This window comes from Scyliorhinus torazame, chromosome 5, assembly GCF_047496885.1.
Source record: "Scyliorhinus torazame isolate Kashiwa2021f chromosome 5, sScyTor2.1, whole genome shotgun sequence".
NCBI lineage: Eukaryota > Metazoa > Chordata > Chondrichthyes > Carcharhiniformes > Scyliorhinidae > Scyliorhinus > Scyliorhinus torazame.
Genome location: NC_092711.1, coordinates 213,362,112 through 213,384,038, shown reverse-complemented (window position 1 = coordinate 213,384,038; position 21,927 = coordinate 213,362,112). Strand labels below are relative to the sequence as shown.

The window sequence follows — 21,927 nt, the reverse complement described above, 5'->3', positions numbered from 1 at the left end:
AGAGCTGGGATCTAACCTGAGACCTCGACGCCGTGAGGCAGCAGTGCTAACCATGCTGCCCCATGGTCTATTTCTTTAACCAATTTGGTGGAGGGGAACGACAGGAGAAACAACAGAAAATGATATAGGATGAATTAGATGCTCAAAAGAAAGAGCTGGCAAAAGAAAGATTGGAGTAAGATAAAAAAAGAGACACAAGTCAAAAAAGATCGAGGAACAATTTACCTGCAAGGTTGTGACTTAAGGTTTAATTCATTCCTCTTTGCGTCTCCAAGATTGAATTTCATCTCAATAAATCATGCCATTAATTACAACATGAAAACCAGTCTTAATCATATGTGAAATTCACTCATATTTGTGGCACAAGTCCAACAATTTCTTGGCACTAATGGGGAGGTTAGCAGCACGTTCCTGATTTTGGGGGCCAGTGGTGGAATGCAACAACTCATGCCATTTATCTTCCTTGCTGAAAATTGCTTGATGTTCTCTGCACTAATCATGGGGCACCATGGACTTGCTATAATTTTTCCAGCAGTTCCTGCGCCATTGCTTTAGTTACAGGCAGAGATTTTGTGTTATGGTGTCTTAAAAAAAGTTAACACATTGCAAAAGGCTATTTAGATGTAAATGTTTTGATGTAACTTCATTTGAATTTATGTTCTTTTGAGTATTTGTAGTACTTTTTCTGTTAATGTGTTTTAAACTATTTTGTTGACTAATACTTAAAGGGGCTGCCAAATTATCTAACGTGCTAAAGATCAGATGTGATATATTTACAGGGAAATTTATAATGGGTTATGAAATGAAGCTGGGTTGGGGTAAGGCAGTGCCCACCCCTCCATACCCCATATACATTCCACCAGCTATGATGGAATTGACTCTTCCTCCTCCTCCATCGGGTTTACCTTTTAATGCACAGCCTAAAGCGAGGCTGAGGAACCCTGATATGCCACTGCCACCATCAAAATCCAAGGAGGAATTTGAGAAGGTAAAAATATGTGAATGATTTCTGTGCATGCTAGAGATTCAAAAAATTAAATGTGAATATAGAAATATCATTGTAGGCCTTGTGTTGTGAGTCTTTGTTTAAATGTTTGAAGGTTGACTTTCATTGCCCCTTTAATTTTTTTTGTAGATATATAGTGAGATAATGCATACATTTTGAGATTTTTGACACAGTGAGATGTCAAAGTATATAGAAATAAGACCGGAGCTGGTTTTATTTTACTCTAGTGTGTTTGGGAACTTGGTGTTAACAATTTAATTCAACACAAATTTGACAACTCTAGTATGGAATGATGACCTGGCTAAGAATATTTTTATTTTTATTATTTTTTAAAATTTATTTTTATTTTTTCTCGAGCACACTGGAATGCATGGATCTATATCTCTTGTGGCCTTTTGAAGGCAGAGTCACTTAGTAGCCAGTCTAACCAATGTCGGAAAATGTGGTTATTAAAAAAATTGATTTTGATATGCTCTGCATTCTTTTAGTCCTTTATAATATTTGTTTCTCAAAATAAGGAGTCAGTCAACAGTTTGAAATTTAAATGATCATAACCTATTCATAACCATCTCCGATGCTAACTGAATGTCCAAACCACTTCTTTAAAGATTCAAATTTTCTTTCTGCCAGAATTGAAGTCTGTATTTTTACTGATGAACTTTTACACTGTATGTAGAATTTAACTATATTCTAATATGTGTATTATATAGTGTAGATATCTGTTTACAATCAGTAAAATAAAGATGCATTCCCACCTGGAAGAGGCATGACTTTTTCTCAATTCTCGGCTTTTTGATTGATGCAAACCTTGGCTGTCTGTGGCACTATTAATCCAGTAACCGATTCAGCCAAATGTATCATGTACAGAACTTCCAGAACCGAGTGTTTTCAGTTCATTGTATCCCAATAATAGGTAGTCATGAACTTATACTATTGTTGCAGTGGACTTTATATTTTAAATTTTTTTTTGCTTTGTTCTGGAGTGCAGACATGTTATTACTCACCTCCAAAGTCTTGAGATGTTGTAAAATAACAAGGTAACCTCAGTACTGCGAGATACTGTTAATAACGACCTCGACAATATACTGTTGCTTTAATCCAAGTTAAAACCGAACTTGTGCTTTAAATTAAGTTTATTTTTGTTTGTTTTGAGATTTCACATTCTGGTTCCCACAACACCAGATTATTGCGTTTTGTGATACTCTACATACAACCATGTAGTAATACTTTAGGGTATTCTTGCAACAAGACCCAGCAATTGCTGATTGAACCTAGTAGTATTCACTAGAGTAGTGAAGGTTACAGAACAATCAAGGAAGAGCAAACATATTAAATCCAGATGTATAGATTTTGTGTGTTAGACCAAATGCCCTGGTGAGTAAGCTGCTTTCAAGTATTTAGTGCTTAACCTCTGTTTTTGTAGGTTTTTTGTTTTCTGATTAAACACCAGCTAGGCATAGCATTAAAATACCAACTGTTGCTTTTGTTTTGTTCTTGATGCTGTATGTCCTGCAGTGTTTCACCAGCAAATACTCACATTCTTTATATTTTTACTATTTGATGTGACTTCATGTGCAGACTCTGTCCGAAGCCGTAGTCAAAGTGGTTATCCCAACAGAAAGGTACACTTTCAGTTCATTCTTACTACTACTGCTACTACGACTAAGCAGCCTATTTGCGACAAGACTTTTAGTAGACCAAAGGATTTTTTTCCACATGTGCTTACGTGCCTGAAAGGATGGGCCCCATTTCTGCGAGCAACCATATACTACTAGAAATATTCCATTAATTTATGATCGGAAGCTAGTTATCAATATTTAGTCCTAGAAGTGGCTTAAATAAACTGACCAGTTATCTAGAGTTAACTGTTACATCTATATTGAAATAATTCATAATCAACTAGTTGTGGAAGATTTTGCAAACTAATTTTGGCAGAGTTTTTTTGTGCTTTATGTAAACGTAGTTGAAGTGTTGACTTATAATTCGCTGTTGCTTAGTAATGAACTTGGTTGGGCTCATGCTGTGATGTCTTGCTCAGAGGAATGGGGACTCTTGGTACGTAATAGCTTTAAAAAAAACCCAAATAAATAGATTCGTGGATAGAGTGTGCCTTAGTCACAGCACAATGAATGGACCAGAGGAACAGGGGACTGAAGTGGCGACTTGCTGAAGCCTCAGGACGCTGAACTGAGTGGAGCCTGGTGCTGGTTTTCACTGTTCCGTGCGAATGCCCAGGGCTTCGTGGGATAACAAGGATGCGCAACCACGGTTTGAGCCTGTTAGCTCTTCACACTTTGGTAGCTTTTACTATTAGTAATCAACTCGGCCACATGAATTATGGACACTTGGTACTTTCAGGTAATACTTAAACACTACAAATAGCGTCTATACTTATGTATACCAGCTGCAATGGATTTGTGAACCCAGATTATAATTTTTTTGTTATTTTCAGATATTGTTATTTTGTTACAAATTGTAAAAAAGTTTGTGGATATTAGGTTGTATTTTAAAGCTGCAATATACACCCATAAAATACCCAAGAACATCTAGTACACTAGTAGAATATTTCGTCATAACTGCATGTACCAGAATTAAAATGAAATCAAAGATAATGAAATACAATTTCAGAGCATACATCCATTGCCTCTATGTTCCTCGATGCACACCTTGTGTCTCATGAATTGTAACCTGTTGTTAAGTAAATTGGTGGTTATTGAAGTCGGTGCATTTAGCAGCCAATATCGGAAAGGATTGGCCAAGTTGAGGCTTCCAATGCATAAATGTATTAACATTTTCAAATATTGCTTTTCACTTCCGTAATTCAATCTCTACAAACGATTGCAAAGGAAAGTCCTACAGTATATTGTGGCTTTAAATTGTTAAATATTGAACTATGAATTTAATTTGGTATTGATATTTGTCATTATTCCTGAATTTTGTGCACAGTACCATTTCTGGGTTTTTTTTGGTTTTGATATAAAGCAAAAATGAGTACAACTGTAGGAAAATGTACCATCCAAAACCTTGGGAATGTGCTAGTATGCTGGAAAAATAATTAGCTTTTACTTATCAGTAGGTGGGATTGGATGGTGCAGTGGGTTAGAACGAGACTGAATTTAAATCTGGTCAGTCTGACCTGTTTGTTAGTCGTAAGCAAGAGTTATTGAAATATGTTTGGGCAGTATCAATCCATTTCCCAGTGAGCTTGGGGCTAGCACAGAAAACTGGCAATTGTACTGGAATTGAGAGATGGAAAAAAATCATATTCGTCTAATAGGGGTGTTCTTTCGAGATTGGGGTTGAGACCCATCGTTGGAGCAGAGTAGAGGGAGCTTTTCTCCACATCTAACTTTACGTTTTGCCTGTTTGTGATGCTTACTTTGGGTTCTTAAATTGGAAAAATGTTCCATGCACCAACATCCTTCACACTGAAGAGTACAAAATTCACACACTTTTTTTTAAGTTCAAACCTTTAAATGCAGTTGCAAAAATATTGCCTGTAGTAGCTGATAGTAGTAAGTAATGCAGTAAAAATGTAGGTGGTTGTAGTCATGCAAGTTTTCTGTTGGATTGGAGATCTGCTTTATGTATCTTGAAACACTGCACCAATTGCTTTGAGATTGTGGATTCACTGAGAAAGGGGACAGCATCAACTTCTCTTGTCTTATTTCTGTTCATTCAAATGCTGTAATGGCTTTCACTTTTGAAAGCACTTCCGTAATTTCTTACTATTTAAGATAGGTTTAACTGGGCATTTTGAACAATGTTTAATTTTCTTTTGTTCTGTTAGGAACTTATTATGTCTCATTCATCGAATGATCGAATTTGTGGTGCGTGAGGGTCCAGTTTTTGAAGCTTTAATTATGAATCGAGAAATTAATAATCCCCAGTTCAGGTAAAAATTAATATCATACTGATTGTTTTGATCAACTTTCTTATTGATGTAGTAAAATGATGTGATGATTCTTCTCATCAACTCCTTTGCCAGATTCCTGTTTGAGAACAAAAACCCAGCACATATATACTATAGGTGGAAGCTGTTTTCTATTCTGCAGGTACATTAAAGTTACAAATATTTCAGTTAATTTTTTCCATTTAATAGCTTTTGTTTTGGTGTTGGTGTGCTTGTTTAACAATTGGTTAACTTAATTTCCTGTGACTTAATCAGCTGAAGATGCTTCATTCAGTGAAAGCAGTACATTATTACTGCTTATATGCTGCTTACTGTTTGTGTCCTACTGCTATATTTAAATATTAAACAGTCAATGCTAGAAGATAAATTATTTAATTTGCTCCATAATGTCTTTAAGTACAGCACAATTACTTTATTGTCTGAGAAATCTAAAATAAGATGGGATTTTGGAATCCAAATTGCTTGTGCTATTTCTGTGCACTAAGGGTGACTCTCCGACTAAATGGCGAACAGAGGATTTCCGAATATTTAAATGTGGTTCAGTGTGGCATCCGCCACCTATGAACCCCTATTTGCATGGCATGCCAGAGGATGGAGAAATAGAAGTACCTGTTGAACAAGAGGAACCAGTGAAGAAGGGGCAACTGAAGGATGAGTGAGTGCTATTGTCTTTGTATGGTGGTGAATATCTGACTCATTGCCTGCAGAATCTCTAAGTAACTAGTATATAACAGCTATAGGAATCTAAATAAGTATTGTAATAACTTGAGGTGGCAAGCAATGAACTAAAGGTTTTGTTGACAACGAAGCACTATGTACGCAAAGAGTTTTAACAGCACAAATATACAAGTCCACTCCTAACAATGCCCTGGCTCCAACTGCTACCCTCCAGTCCTGGATTCACGCACTCGTGCTCCAACTGCTCTGGCCTTGCCACGTGACCCGCAAAGGATCGCCCATCACAGGGGCCACGCCACCACACCCCCCAAACTCCTGAGACAACCTATGGTAAAACACAGTGAACACGTAGGCAGGCAAACAACAATATTAGAAAAAGACACCAGGGAAAACAGTTCATAACGTCAGTATGCCTGAGACTACTGGACCCTTGTGGAACACTGCAACTCTGTTTGGTTCTTCAGCAGACAATGGCACATGTTCCCATGATGTAGCGGATATGCTGACCACTTCTGGAACTAGGCCTTTGCCGGCCCCTTTCACCTTAACCACCGAAGCCAGAGGCTACCTTGACCCCACTGAGGGTGTAGAAATCTCTGGTTCAGTGCTGGTACATAAGAGCTCGATGCAGGACACACTTTCTGGTCTTTTGGAGTTGGTTCTATTCTCTTGCGTAAGTGGTCGACATGCTTCTTTTCTTGACGGCCCTATGTCTTCCACCACATATGAGACTGGCCCTGTCTTCTCCACAACTCTCCCTGTCACCCAAGCAGGTCCGCCACCAAAATTCCTTGCCAAAATGAGGTTGTCAACATTAAACGGTATGTCCCTTTTCTGAGAGTAATGATACCCTTTCTGAGAGGGTTACCTAGCCCCAACAAATTTGGGAACACTGTCTAAATGGGTATGCAGGTGTGACCCATCAGAAATCCTGCAGGTGTGACCCCAGTGGTGGGATGAGGTCTGGTGTTGCAACACAACCTACCAATGGCAATGGCCTATGAGCCAGCTTCTTCATGGAACGTCTGCATGTCTCACTCTGCCAACCCATTCGAGGCAGGATGGTAGGAGGACGACCTAACATGACACATACCATGAGACTGACTAATTTAATTAGCCGTGAATGCTGTTCCGTTGTCTGATAATCACTTTGGGAAAACCATGGATCGCGAAGGTCTGTCTCAGTAGATGAGCTGTGATGTATCTCAAGGAGCTGAATGGATATCTGCTCGTGTTAGAAACATGTCCTCCAAAAAAGGCCCAGCAAAATCTATGAAGCTTTGACCATGGACTGCCTGGCCATTCCCAAGGATGCATGTTCACTGGTGGCGGTAATGCTTGCTAGGTCTCTCAATTCTCTCACTGCTCAACTATTTGTTCAATTTCTCTGTCAGTGCCAGGCCACCAGACATGGCTTCTGGCCAATGCTTTCATTCTGCTCTGGTAAAGATGGGCATCATGTAACTCTTGGACCAGTGGCTATCACCCCAGGGGTGATATGATGACAAGGGACCCCCACAATAACACCCGGTCTTCGCAGGTTATCTAGCCCCTGCATTGCAAATGCGGCCTCATTTGCTTTGCCTTGTCAAAGTGGCACCACGTCAGCATCACTTTCGTGACCATCGAGAGCAATGTGTCCTTATCTGTCCACGACTTAATGTCGACCGTTGAGACAGGGAGGGTGTTCAAAAAATGCAATGCCAATATTAACTCCTGTGAAATAAGCGGTGACAGTATGGTCTGTGGCAATGGGGGGTGGCTAAGTGCATCTGCATATGAGATCTGTGTTCCTGGCCTTTGTTGGAGAGTGTATCTGTATGCTGCCAGTAGCAAGGCCCATCTCTATTCCCTGGCCAAGGCAATAGACGGCATGGCTTATCCGCCTGGCAATGCACCAACAATGGCATGTGGTCTGACACAATGGCAAAGTATCATCTGTAGATGTCCTGGTGAAATTTAATTACAGCGTAAATGACTGCTAGCCTTTCTTTGTTGATTTGAGATTACTTTTCTTATCGCCTGACAAGGTCCACGAAGGAAACTCAATATTCCTTTCCAATTGGCCCTCCTGTCATTCAATGGGATAGAACTCTTCCAACTACACACAGCGAGGCATCACAAGTGAATACTAAGGGGTTGCTCAGGTCAAGTGCACGAGCAATGTTGATGACTATAAGGCCTGTTTGACTTGGGCAAACGCTTCTTTCTGCTTGTCTCCCCACTTCCATCGCTGATTTTTTAAAAAAGCTGGTGTAAAGGGGCCAGAATTGTTGATACGTTCTGCAGGAATCGCATGTAGTAATTGACAATTCCTGTAGGACTTCAGTTTTTTTCTTTTCATGGGATGTGGACATCGCAGGCAAGGCCAGCATTTGTTGCCCATCCCTAATTGCCCTTGAACTGAGTGGCATTTTAAGAGTCAACCACATTGCTGTAGATCTGGAGTCACATGTAGACCAGGTAAGGATGGCAGATTTCTTTCCCTAAAGGACATTAGTGAACCAGGTGGGTTTTTAACGACAATCAATAATGATTTCATGGTCATCATTAGACTTTTAATTCCCGATACTTTATTGAACTCTCATTTCACTATCTGCCATGGTGGGTTTAGAACCAGGGTTCCCAAATTATTACCCTGGGTGTCTGGATTACTAGTCCAGTGACAATACTACTATGCCACTGCCTCCCCTCCTGTCACATTCTTAGGTGCAGGCATTCCCTTAATAGCTTTCGCCATGTCATCAAGGGGATGCAATCCCTTTTCATCCACTTTGAATCCAAGATACGTCACCTAATCAGCTCGAAACATACATTTCTCGTGTTTTAAACGTATGCCAGCTGACAAAACACCAAATGGCAATCGAAGCGTCTACTGATGTGACCTCTTGTGGGTATTTATTGTAATTAATTTTCTGGAGTCTTCTTCCAGTTCCAGCTATTGATGAGCATGACTTGGATCTAGCTTAGTATATTTGAGACCCCCTCTAACTTGGCGTAGCGGTCCCCCTTTGGAATGGGGGAATGAACCAGCTGAGCTCCACTGTTTACCGTTAGTTTGTAATGCCTGCCGATCCTCCGTGTTGTCCGGTTTCAGAACGAGAACGATGGGTGTGACCCATTTGGAAAACTGCACCTGGCTTGATAACGCCTGTCTTCCAACTTCTTCATTTCCACCTCTACTTTCTGGTGTAACGCATATGGCACTGGTTGAGCTTGGAAAAAGCTAGGTGTCGCCTTGGGGTTTAGATAAATCTTAGCATTAACCCCCTTTATCCAACCAGTTCTCTATGGAATGCCTCCTGATTTTTACATCAAAGCTCTTGGAATCCCCCATCCTGGACACTGAATATTTCCAGACAGTTCAGTTTTATTTGTTTGAATCAGTTCCGTCCCGCAAGTCAGGGCCTCTGTCCTTCAGTCACTATGGTGGTAGCTGAGCTGACTGGTTCCTATAAGATGCAAGCAAGGAGGTTGTCCCCACTTTTTTTGATGTCTCTCCCGTGTACATCACCCTTAAAGGTTTGAATCCCTTCTGACCGAGGCCACAGCGCCAGTGTCAACCTCTATTTTCAGGGGACGGCCATTGATCATTAAGACAGTCTTAATGGGGTTGGACCTGATTTTTAAAAAAATTTAGAGTGCCCAGTTCTTTTTTCCAATTAAGAGGCAATTTAGCATGATTCTTTTGTTTTTCTGCCTCCGTAGATAGTTCAGGCAGTGTCCTATTGGGCCCTCCTCTCCACCAACATCCCGACTCCCTCCCTCCCCATCATCCTCCTTTCCCATCTCTCCCCACCACCCCACTTCCTTTCCCTTCTGTTGGTACAGAGGCGAGGGTATCTGGTCTCTCCAGCGAAAGGTTTAGTGCTTGTACCGTTTGTTTTTTGTACAACTGTGTTGTGAAGTGTTTTAATAATCTGAGTATCCTACCCCCCCCCCCCCCCCCCCGGTACGTTGGTACTGAGGGGAGGGTACTCTCTTTCTCCAACATAAAATTAGTGTTTGTACCATTTGGCCGTCTATATATTTTTTACTGTTTTAATAAAAAGATATGGCCAATCCATCTAGCCTGCACACCTTTTTGTGCAGGTGCGATAGTTTAGGCCGCTTTGTTTTTACTAGACAGAATAGTGTGGGTGAATCCAGTGTCAACTCAGCCGCAGATTGAAATTAGAGGGGGGAACAAAAATTGGATTGTGTGAGAGTCAAAGGAAAAGTAAGAATTATTTCAATTAAGTAACATTTTTAAAATTTCTTAAAACCATTCATAATCTGAAGGAATTAGACATACCACTTACAATTGTTTACTTTCTGGCCATGAGAGATTTATTGGCTGTCATTGACAATTATTGCAGCATCTGTAAAAGGATACTTCCCCTGATAATTACTAGACTCCATTTTCTGTGGCAAGTTTAATGGGTAATTAATTTGGATACAGCAACTTTTACAGGGCAGATATCATTCTCGTGACACTAACAACAATGATGCAGTTGAGCCAGGAACCTGTGGCGAAATGGCAATTAACTGGGTATTGTGTCCTCGCCACAAGTTGCTGGGAGATTTGCACATTAATAACTGCTTGAATGATTCAGGTGATGTTAATTTTTCAGTGAAATATATTTTAAGCTTGTATCAATTTATAGGGAGGTTTGAGATCACTTTCACTGAGTACAACTATCGTCAGAATCTTGAACATTTAACAGTGAGATATCAAAAATCTTAGTGCTGCATGGGAATAATTGAGGTTAAAGCCTGCTTGAAACAGTAAAGGTTGTCATTAATACAGATTGAAAATCATTTTCTGAAATGTAAGATATCATGTCCATTTCTACTTTTACGTCATTGTTAAGTTTTAATCATTTAAGGCCATATCCCTTTCCCTTTTGCTCATAGAATAGCAGGCTAAGCGTTATCATTGTAGATTTTGTGACAGAGAACCAGGGATTTAATTGATGCAACAACTGCATTAAAGATAATTATTTAGAAAGTGGACACGTCTGAGCATTATTTGCATTTTTTTGTTAAGTTTCATTTTGGTATGTAGATGTGTTAATGTCCAAGTTTAATATGTGACTAACTCACTGTAAAACTTTCAGGCAAAGAGATAAATTGGAGAATATCTTGAGAGGCTTGGCACCTCATCGGAATGATATAGGTGATGCTATGGTCTTCTGTTTGAATAATGCAGAGGCTGCAGAGGAAATAGTGGATTGCATTGCAGAATCACTGTCTATTTTACAAACTCCACTGCAGAAAAAGGTAAATTTGCAGAAGTTAAAGTTGTGTACGCACATGTTAAAGCATGTAAATATTTGGTCACTGTTTCGTGCTGATATCATCTAGCGTCAATTATATAACATGAAATCTTAACAAGTTTCATTGTGTTTCATGATGTTAGTAAAGTCCTCCAGCAAGCTTAATATATAATTTTATGTATTGGGTTAATAATTTGGGACATTACTCAAACCCAACATTGAAGCTTGCACCTGTAATTTGAGACCTGATGCTTATGAGAGTCAAAAGCTGAGACCTATGCTTTACTTTTCAGATAGCGAGGCTATACTTGGTGTCTGACATTCTGTATAATTCCTGTGCTAAAGTAGCCAATGCATCTTATTATAGGAAATAGTAAGTCTCATCTTTTTTTTGGTATAAATCTTTTGAACTTACTTCTGGAAAGGCATAGCTTGTGTAATTTGAAGAGTGCTTTATTTCTTTAACAGTTTTGAAACCAAGCTCCCTCAAATATTTACTGATATGCATGAGGCCCATAAAGTGATTCAAGCGAGACTTCAGGCAGAGCAGTTCAAGGTAAGTTTTTGCCACAAAGAGTTTATAGTTGAATGAAAGTACAGGACGTTCTCTTTGTATAACACATTATCGTTGCTGTAATTTAAAATTTCAGTTTGCCATCATTAAAATTTCGGGGAACACAGCGTGTTCTTGGTTTGAAACTACTCTGAGAGCTGGTAGCCTTGGATCTCAATTTCTAAGGCAGACATGCTCAGCTACAGTTGTTGGATTAGTTGATCGTACTGCCTGTTGCCTCAACAAGGATGTTCCTTTAAATTGACACCCATGGAGTGGCCAAGCAGAAAAGGATAATTCCATTGGAGAGTGTCCAAAGCATATTTATAAAAAGTTGAAAGAAATTTCATGAAGAATATTTTAACCCTATTGAAAATGATTGCGTTTGGGGGAAAGGGGGTGGGGGGGATTGCATATACGTTGGGTTTGCCATGTATTGGAACAAAGAACAATACAGCATAGAAACGGGCCCTTCGGTCATGTTACCAACCTTTGCCAAAACCCTCAGCACTTCCTTGTGCAGTATCCCTCTATACCCATCCTATCCATGTGTTTGTCAAGATGCCTTTTGAATGCTGTAAATGTATCTGCTTCCACAACCTCCCCTGGCAACCATTCCAGGCACTCACCACACTCTGCGTAAATAAACCTGCATCGCACATCTCCTCTAAACTTTGCCCCACGGATCTTAAACCTATGCCCCCTGGTGACTGACCCTTCCACCCTGGGAAAGAGTGCCTGCTCATCCACTCTATCCATGCCCCTCATAATCTTGTACATCTCTATCAGGTCACCCCTCAACCGTCTTTCTAATTAAAACAGTCCTAGTCTATTCAGCCTCTCCACTAATACCCTAAGCTAATACCCACCAGGCAACATCCTGGTCAACCTCCTTTGCACCCTCTCCAAAGCTTCTGGTAGTGCGGCCGTACCAAGGATCTATACAAATGTAGCATGACTTGCCAGTTTTTATACTCGATGCCCCGTCCAATGAAGACAAGCATTCCGTATGCTTACTTAACTACCTTGTCCACTTGTGTTGCCACCTTCAAAGATCTGTGGACATGCATGCACGGATCTCTATATTCCTAAGAGGTTTGCCATTTACTGTATATTCCCCCTCTGTTTGACCTACCAAAATGCATTAGCTCACATTTGTCTGGATTAAACTCTATTTGCAATTTCTCTGCCCAAGTTTCCAACCTATCTATGTCCTGCTGTATCTTCTGACAATCCTCAACACTATCTGCCATTCCACCAACCTTGGTGTCATCCGCGAACTTACTAATCAGACCGGCTACATTTTCCTCCACATTGCTTATATGCACTACAAACAACAGAGGCCCAACACAGATCCCTGTGGAACACCACTAGTCACAACCTGTAATTCAGAAAAACACCCTTCTACTGCTACCCTTTGCCTTCTGTGACCCAGCCAGTTCTGTAACCATCTTACCACCTCACCTCTGATCCCGTGTGACTTCACCTTTTGTACCAGTCTGCCATGAGGCACCTTGTCAAAGACTTTACTGAAGTCCATGTAAACAACATCCACCACCCTCCCCATATCAATCATCTTTGTCACCTCCTCAAAAAAACTCGGATCAAGTTAGTGAAGCACGACCTCACCTTCACAAAACCATGCTGTCTATCGCTTATGAGTCCATTTGTTTCCAAATGGGTGTAAGGCCTGTCCCTGAGAATTCTCTCCAATAATTTACCAACGACAGACGTGAGGGCCTATCCCTGCTACCTTTCTTTAAAAATTATTATATTATATGTTATTATATCACGGTTTGTTTGTTTTGCCTCTTTAATTGGTTTTGTCTCTGTACATATTTGATATACCTCCAATAAACAATCGTTCAAAAAAACGAGTAAGTTAAGTCCTCCTTTCCAGACTTCCTTTCACTGAGACTACTTGTCATGCAGTATAAAGGACCCTATTACTTTACATAAAATCTAAGTCATTTTGCTTTATTGCCTATTTGAAATTCATTAGTGTGTGAACCTTATTTTCACCATACTGAAATCTAATTGCTACTTGGTTGATATATTCTTTTTATTCTTGCCACTCATCAAAGTTGGCGTTCATTGGGAATAGAGTGCTGTCCCACTGCTTGTATATATTGTCAGGATTGAGCACTTTCAGATTAGGAATAACACCTGGATTCCAAATTAAAATTTCTCTAAGTTACCTCACCCCAACCATAAAGGTTATACCCTTGTTGCACTAGCATTTAATCTTTTTTCAAGTTTTCACATCAACATTGTTATCTTAAAAGCAACAATAGTGCAAAGATGCAGCAACTTTGAGCTGTTAGAAACTGGGTTGATAGTCCTCAAATTGACATTACTTCCAATCTTTGAAAATGTGAAAGAGGATTTTATCAACCCCTGTTCACTAGTTTTGAGCTGCCTGTCCTCTTGACAACTTTGACTCCAGTTGCGACAATGTTGATTGCTTGGTTGGAATCAAGTCCAGGTTTGAGTGAAGGAATAACCGTGCATTAATTCTGTGTGCCAAATGCCCTGTCCATGCTACTTTAAAATCCCACTACTTTGTGTGGGATTTTAATTTAGCACAGTTGTTTATGGAGCATTTATGATACAGTGCTGGTTTTAACAGCCTTTAGTGATTTGTTTCTTTTGATAATAGCAAAAGTTGTTTTTTCTTGCTACATTTCTAATATTCCTTTCAGTTGGTTTACTTATAATTGTGCACTGAAGGCCTGTGTCACATGCTATTTATTGGGACATCTGGCACTTTCTGTACAGATAAGCTGTAACTTGTACATTAAAATAATGTTTGACATAAACTGACCTCACTTATGTCCCATAACAGTTTAAAACAATAGTTGTGCTTTACTTTGTTTCTGTTTAGCAAAGGATAATGACATGCTTTAGAGCATGGGAAGACTGGGCTGTGTATCCGGAACCATTCCTCATTAGGCTGCAGAATATATTCCTTGGACTAATGAAACTGGACGATGATTTATCAGAAAGACCTGTAGTATGTACTTAAATTATCTTTTCAATGCTATTAGACAGCGAATCAAACTCTTTCTTTTCTTGGCTTTTCTCTTTGAATTTGCTTTCTCAGTCTGGGGATGTCATTTGCTGTCGCAAGCAGTGATTCTTGAGGTAAACTTTAGTTAGCGATGATTGATGGTTTGGGCACAGCAGCTGCACCCAATATTATCCCCGGAACACAAGGCAACACATGATCTTCAGCTAACTCAGCACTAAATGGGAAATTCCTTTTTGTAAGTGTTTGTAAAGTAAGGTGGTGAAAGCTTATTTGGCTTTGTTATTGTTTCTTCTGTGATGGAAAAAGCTTGGCAAGATTGTTAGTAAAAGAAAATACTAGCAGTGCAGTGGTCAGCACTGCTGCCTACTGCGCTGAGGACCTGGGTTTGATCCCGGCTCTGGGTCACTGGCATGTTCTCCCAGTGCCTGCGTGGGTTTCCTCCGGGCGCACCGGTTTCCTCCCACAAGTCCTGAAAGATGTGCTGTTAGGTAATTTGGACATTCTGAATTCGCCCTCTGTGTACCCGAACAGGCGCCGGAATGTGACGACTAGGGGCTTTTCACAGTAACTTCATTGCAGTGTTAATGTAAGCCTACTTGTGACCGTAAAGACTTCTACTACTAGGATCCTTCACACTCAACATTTCTGTATTGCTGCTATTCCCAAATGCCTCCCCTATAGTTCTCTGAGCCTTCACCTAGCCTCCCAACATGACCAAACTGCATTAACCCACTAAGTGCTTGTAAATTTTAACCAACCAGGAGCTATTTCCTACTATCAGATCCTAATCCTGAGCTTCAAAATACAGCTAACGCACTAAACCCATTGAATAAATACACCTGAAATAGTTCAAGCCAATGTAATTTCAACTGGAAAATACTATTACATTTCCCATTGCATTTTAATATAAACACTATTTCACTTTTGCTGAATAGTCTACAATAGACTCAGAGAAGCCAGAAAGAAGCTCCACCCCAGAATCGGAAACCTTTGGCAAGCAGAGGTATAAAGTCTCCTGTTCCTCCAAAGCCAATCATACCTCTGGTCTCAAATATATTGCATCCTAAAATTTTATTTTCTGCGTGAAATTTATCTAATTTGCATTTGAATGAATCAGTCATTTCCACCACCTCCCTTGTTCACTTAAACCGATATCCGATGACTTAGATGTAAGCACCCAAGATATTTGTGTGATTTGTCAGTATTAAATTTGAATGAACTTCTCCGTGTGTTCCTGTAATGTGTATTTATTCAGGTGACTGACGATGTAGATGGTACACCGATTGACAGTGACCAAGTTGCTCCATTGGATGATGTTGATGGATTACCAATTGATGGAATCCCACTAGACGGCGCACCATTAGATGATATTGATGGAATTCCGTTGAAATTGGTTGAGGATGACCTTGATGGAATGCCAAGTAAGCACATTAACAATATTGGCAAAGATGATTTACAGTGGTGAGACTGGCAATTACAGATTTATTTTTGAGGGTAGGGGAGGTAACCTTTTTTACACAATGTTGGAAACATTTAAATTTAAAGTAAGCACATTAACAATAGTGCGGAAGATGATTTGCAGTGGTAAGAGACTGGCAATTGCAGATTCAGGGCGCGATTCTCTGGCCGGGTTGTGCTCTCGCTTGAGGCTTGCAGCGAGCCTCCTGACAGGCTCAGCACCTCCAGGGATTCTCCGAAGTACTGCGAGACGACGGAGCCGGAACTCCACCTCAAATGGGTGGGACCGAATGGCGTTCACGGACGTACGTCGTAAACCTACGTACGACCTACCTGCACAGGATCCACCAGCCTCCCCAGGGAGGCTGCATACGGTTGGCGATCAGGGATACTCCACACAAACGTGGACCAGGCGGAACGGCCCCGGGAGGTTCCCGGTAGTGTCCATGTATGTTGGGGGTGACATTGTCCATGGGGGGAGTGTGGGGACCCTCAAGCTCAGTTAGAGATCGGGGCACCTTTTCAAAATGATGGCCCGATCTCTGAGCTCAGCTCCCTAGTACGAAAAAAAATTGTAAGTGTGGGCTAAACCGGTGAGAAACCCCCGTCAGGGCCCAGAAAAGTGACTATGTATCATTGAATAGCGGTGGGGAACTCCGTGAAAAAACCGACATAAATCAACTTAAGAGGGTTTTTGGGAGAATCGTGCATTTAATTTTGAGGGTAGGGGTGGTAACTTTTTTTCCCATGGTTGGAAACATTTAAAATTAAAGTATTTTTTCAAAATCAAGTGATCTATTATACTGAAAATCTATTGTTTGTTTTAAGGTAACTTATTACATACGTGAACTAAGCAATACTTGTAATCATTGAGTTAGTATTAGGCAAGGAATGTTTCTGAGGTATGTTAGTACTGACGGTACACTGGAAAGAGTTACTTGGGAAATTTCAAGATTTTTCACAGGATTTGTGTGATGATGTGTGAAGCTTATTTGGAATTTTCTCACTCTTTTGTTTACCTTTTAAGGAATACAGCTCATTTCTTTTGAATGCTTTTATGCATAGCCAAGTTCAAATAGAAACTAAACCTGTGCACAGTTTTGACGTATTCAGGGATATGTGCTGTCCTCTGTGTTATTGGTCATCTTCATAAAGGAGTTGAGTAATATTTGGAGTTTCAGTCCTGTGGAACCCACCTTATATTCTAGCTCATCTACTGTCATTCTAAATTAGAGGAGCATACGTATTCTCATTCAAAAGTTACTTCATCTCTGTTGCTTTCACAAAATAAACTTGTATTTTAATTATTTTTCCAAGTGTCGTCATTATTGCCATGTAGGAAGCATCACAGCTTATATATACACAGGGTTGTTCCACAGATAGCAATGATGTATCCACCAGATGTGCGGGTTAGGTGGATTGGCCATGCTAAATTGCCCATAGTGTCCAAAATTGCCCTTAGTGTTGGGTTGGGTTACTGGGTTATGGGGATAGGGTGGAGGTGTGGACCTTAGGTAGGGTGCTCTTTCCAAGAGCCGGTGCAGACTCGATGGGCCGAATGGCCTCCTTCTGCACTGTAAATTCTATGAATAAGATAATAGGCCATCAGGCAAGCGCCAATAAGGATATAACATACAGAAAGAGGACAAAGAACTTGCATTTATATAACACCCTTCAAAACCACAGGACACCCCGAAGTGTTTGAAAGCAATTGAAGTACTTTTGTTGTAACACATGAAACATGGCAACCAATTTGCACACAGCCAGTTCCCACAAACAGCAATGTGATATTGACCAGATAAACTATTTTTGAGATGTTGAATGAGGGATAAATTTTAATTAGGATACTGAGATAACTTCCCTGCTTGTCTTCACAATAATGCCGTGGGATCTTTTACATTGATTTGAGAGGACAGATACAATCTCATCTGAAAGAAGGTATCTCCATCCATGTAGCACTCTTTCAGTATTGCACTGGAATGTCAACTTTGATTGTTGTGCTGTAGTCCTGGAATGGGACTTGAACACACAACATTCTGACTCAGACGAGAGTGCTACCAATTTAGTCACAAATGTCAGAGAAATCTTGCGGTGATTCACATAATGAGAGCCCCTTAGCGATGTTGCATTGGAAAGCCTGTTGTATAAATCAATGTTATTCAATTTGTGGCACGTTTTGAAACACATATCTTTATTTTATTTTGGATGCATAGTGGAGGAACTGGTGGCTATTAAAAAGGAAGAACCACTGTTAAAGATTGCGCCTTCAAAATGGGAAACTGTGGATGAATCTGAGTTGGAATCTCATGGTATGAACTTTCAATTTTCTTCAATTTTTATACTCACTACAAACCATTGTGCACTATTTTGGACCAATCCTCAATGTCTTTTAATATTTTAACTATCTGTTGCCCAATTAAAAATTTAGGTTTTGAATAAAATTCCCAAATAAGTATTTCTTTTAAATCAGTGTATTTTAAATAATCCTAAACACTTTAAGTAACTTGAAGATATTCTCAAATGTTGGAGTTTGTAGAAGATGTTACAACACTAACAGCTCAAGGAGATTTTGTAATTAAATAATGGGGGATGGTATAGTTTTTGCCAAGTAGCTGCATAAGTGAATTATTTGTTGGTGAAAATCATGTTAAGACTTTATTTTGATGCATTTTTAAATTTATAAATGATCAGTTTTTGAGAAATATCAGTATTTCTCAAACCCTCTGTTTTGGTGCGATCCAATTTTCTATTAATTCCTCAGGAAAGTTGAGATTGAATAAACTTAGAGGGTTAGTTTATTTTACACAAAAAATGCGGGAAGAAAATCCACAGCGTTTCTCATCTCCCATCCCCCCCTTTTTGTGTTCATATTGTAAAAGAGGGATAAAGAAAAGAAAGGTACATGGCACCAAAAAATAAGAATTATTGTTTCACGTGAGTCTAGAGTCGAGAATCAAAAGTCCAATGGTGAATTCCTTCAAAGATCAGACTGAAACTGATGCTGAATGATCCACTTTTCCAGTAGGATGACTTCTGTACTCAGATGGGCACACACAGGTGATGGTACAGAGATTCCAGGCGAAACCGTGTAGATGGGATCAGGCATTCAAACCTGGACAGTGTCCTTTTTCAGAGCTGCTGTTTGGTTGATGGAAGATGGCAGACTAATTGGCACTACAGCAGGACAGGGTAACAGGTTCTGCTAGCTAGGAGGGTCATGTGACATGACTTCCACATTGCTTTGACAAAGGATTTATATTTCTTTGCCTGGATTCTTGAGATTATTAATATTTCAACCATTAAGAATTTCAAGAGGTTTTTGGATCCTTTGTCCTAGCAAACTAGCAGACTCAGTTGGCTAGGCCTGGCTTAAATGTATATAGCCTATGTATAATTCCCTTGAAAGTTGATCTCCTGCAGCTCATTGGGTTGTTAGTGTAATTTTTGAGATAACGAGGTGTCAGCTTTTCTGAATGCTAGAAAGTTCCTTTTGTTTTGAGTCATGACCAGCCTTGGCTTCAGTCATTAAGAGGTCTTTGTCCAGTTTTTAAAATTTTGTATATTAGCCGTGTGGTGAAATTGCCTTTTCTACACATTGTGGCCTCCCTACAAGCTGAAGGTTAGGCATGTTAGTCTCCTCTCCGAGCAGTAATGGTAGCACCTCGCTCCTTGTTTGGGCCTCCGTGACTGGCCCTTGCAACCCCTAACTGTTTTTATCTTGTTCCGAATGTGGTGTTCATGCTGCTTCTCCCATTGTTGGCTCAGCAATGGACACCACTCCCAGGAATGCTGCTGGTATTGAATAAGTAGTCAGTTCTCTGATTGACGGCTAGCTTTTTCAGACAGGCTTTTAACCCTGAAAGCGATGGGCACCTGAACGATAATTCACTTGCTGCCTGGACATAAAGTCCAGTCGGAGCTCCTGAAATGGCTGAGGCAGGTTGCCCCAAACTTTCCAGCCCGTGGATAGGCCACCCTTAGCAGAATCCTGCCCAATGTGTCAGCTGCTTGGATAGATAGCTGTGGAATAATTGGTATAATGTCTGCAGCTCTCATTTGTTCTTTTTCTAACGTGGAATGATTTAAAGTACACACATTTCTATGTTCCTAGTAACTATGAGGCATTTAATACTTTAACAAACACAGAATTGCTTCGACTAAATGAAGTGCTGAAATATAAATGTTAATTTTGCAGCAATTACCATGTCAAAATGGGATATGCTTGACCACCCAGGAGAAGAAGAAAAGATTGAGATTAAGTGAGTTGCTTTGAACTAACTTTGTGGGTTAATAACCATCTTTCCTTAAGAATGTTAGTGTGCTGTACTATGTTGCTCAAAAGCAAAGTAGCTATCTGTGAATGCAAATTTGCATGACTGCTGATCGTTTATGCTGAAAACATTTGTTTCCTTCACAGCTGCAATCAAATTGAATAATTATCTTGTATCAGTATTTGCAGTAGCATATTGGATACCCCTAAAAAAAATGGCCAGCATGTTGGATACCCCTAAAAAAACTAATAATTAATCAGTGGTTAGCATTGCTGCTTCACAGCGCCAGGGACCCGGGTTCAATTCCATCCTCGGGTGACTGTGTGGAGTTGGCACTTTCTCCCCGTGTCTGCGTGGGCTTCCTCCAGGTGCTCTTGTTTCCTCCTACAGTCCAAAGATGTGCATGTTAGGTGGATTGCTGATGCTAAAATTGACCCTTAGTGTCCAAAGATATGCAGGTTAGGTGGGGTTATGGGGTTAAATGGATGGGGCGGGGAGTGGGCTTGGGCAGAGTACTCTTTCAGAGGGTCGGTGCAGACTCAATAGGCTGAATGGCCATTCTGTACTGTTGGATTTCTATGGTTCTAAAATTAACATAAGCAAAGCAGCAATAATGAAGAAATCCATAAGAAGTCTTAAAGCACCAGGTTAAAGTCCAACAGGTTTGTTTCAATGTCACTAGCTTTCGGAGCACTGCTCCTTCCTCAGGTGAATGAATAGGTATGTTCCAGAAACGTATATATAGACCGATTCAAAGATGCCAGACAATGCTTGGAATACGAGCATTAGCAGGTGATTAAATCTTTACAGATCCAGAGATGGGTTAACCCCAGGTTAAAGAGGTGTGAATTGTGTCAAGCCAGGACAGTTGGTAGGATTTCGCAGGCCAGATGGTGGGGGATGAATGTAATGCGGCATGAATCCCAGGTCCCGGTTGAGGCCGCACTCGTGTGCGGAACTTGGCTATGTGTTTCTGCTCAGCGATTCTGCGTTGTCGCGCGTCCTGAAGGCTGCCTTGGAGAACGCTTAACTGGAGATCAGAGGCTGAATGCCCTTGACTGCTGAAGTGTTCCCCGACTGGAAGGGAACATCCCTGCCTGGTGATTGTCGCGCGATGTCCGTTCATTCGTTGTCGCAGCGTCTGCATGGTCTCGCCAATGTACCACGCTTCGGGACATCCTTTCCTGCAGCGTATGAGGTAGACAACGTTGGCCGAGTCGCACGAGTATGTACCGCGTACCTGGTGGGTGGTGTTCTCGCGTGTAATGGTGGTATCCATGTCGATGATCTGGCACGTCTTGCAGAGATTGCCATGGCAGGGTTGTGTGGTGTCGTGGCCACTGTTCTGAAGGCTGGGTAGTTTGCTGCAAACAATGGTTTGTTTGAGGTTGCACAGTTGTTTGAAGGCAAGTAGTAGGGGTGTGGGGATGACCTTGGCAAGATGTTCATCTTCGTCGATGACGTGTTGAAGGCTGTGAAGATGATGTCGTAGTTTCTCCGCTCCAGGAAAGTACTGGACGACGGTATTCTGTCGGTTGTGTCCCATGTTTGTCTTCTGAGGAGGTTGGTGCGTTTTTTTGCTGTGGCGCGTTGGAACTGTCGATCGATGAGTCGAGCGCCATATCCCGTTCGTACGAGGGCAGCTTTCAATGTCTGTAGATGTCGGTTACGCTCCTCCTCGTCTGAGCAGATCCTGTGTATACCGAGAGCTTGTCCATAGGGGATGGCTTCTTTAATGTGTTTAGGGTGGAAGCTGGAG

At 40.7% G+C, this 21,927-nt stretch overlaps 1 protein-coding gene across 2 annotated transcripts in view; it reads left to right on the top strand.

Annotated features, from left to right (window-relative positions):
- The window catches only part of LOC140420933 (U2 snRNP-associated SURP motif-containing protein-like), a 113,800-nt gene that overhangs the window by 71,026 nt on the left and 20,847 nt on the right, over positions 1-21,927 (top strand). For both annotated transcript variants that reach the window (XM_072505096.1, XM_072505095.1), the window contains exons 10-21: positions 780-988; positions 2,585-2,628; positions 4,797-4,901; positions 4,995-5,061; positions 5,405-5,574; positions 10,697-10,859; positions 11,149-11,228; positions 11,324-11,411; positions 14,293-14,421; positions 15,695-15,860; positions 18,111-18,206; positions 20,093-20,156. In XM_072505096.1, coding sequence (XP_072361197.1) covers positions 780-988; positions 2,585-2,628; positions 4,797-4,901; positions 4,995-5,061; positions 5,405-5,574; positions 10,697-10,859; positions 11,149-11,228; positions 11,324-11,411; positions 14,293-14,421; positions 15,695-15,860; positions 18,111-18,206; positions 20,093-20,156 — 1,381 coding nt within the window. The remainder of the gene's footprint in view (positions 1-779; positions 989-2,584; positions 2,629-4,796; positions 4,902-4,994; positions 5,062-5,404; positions 5,575-10,696; positions 10,860-11,148; positions 11,229-11,323; positions 11,412-14,292; positions 14,422-15,694; positions 15,861-18,110; positions 18,207-20,092; positions 20,157-21,927) is intronic.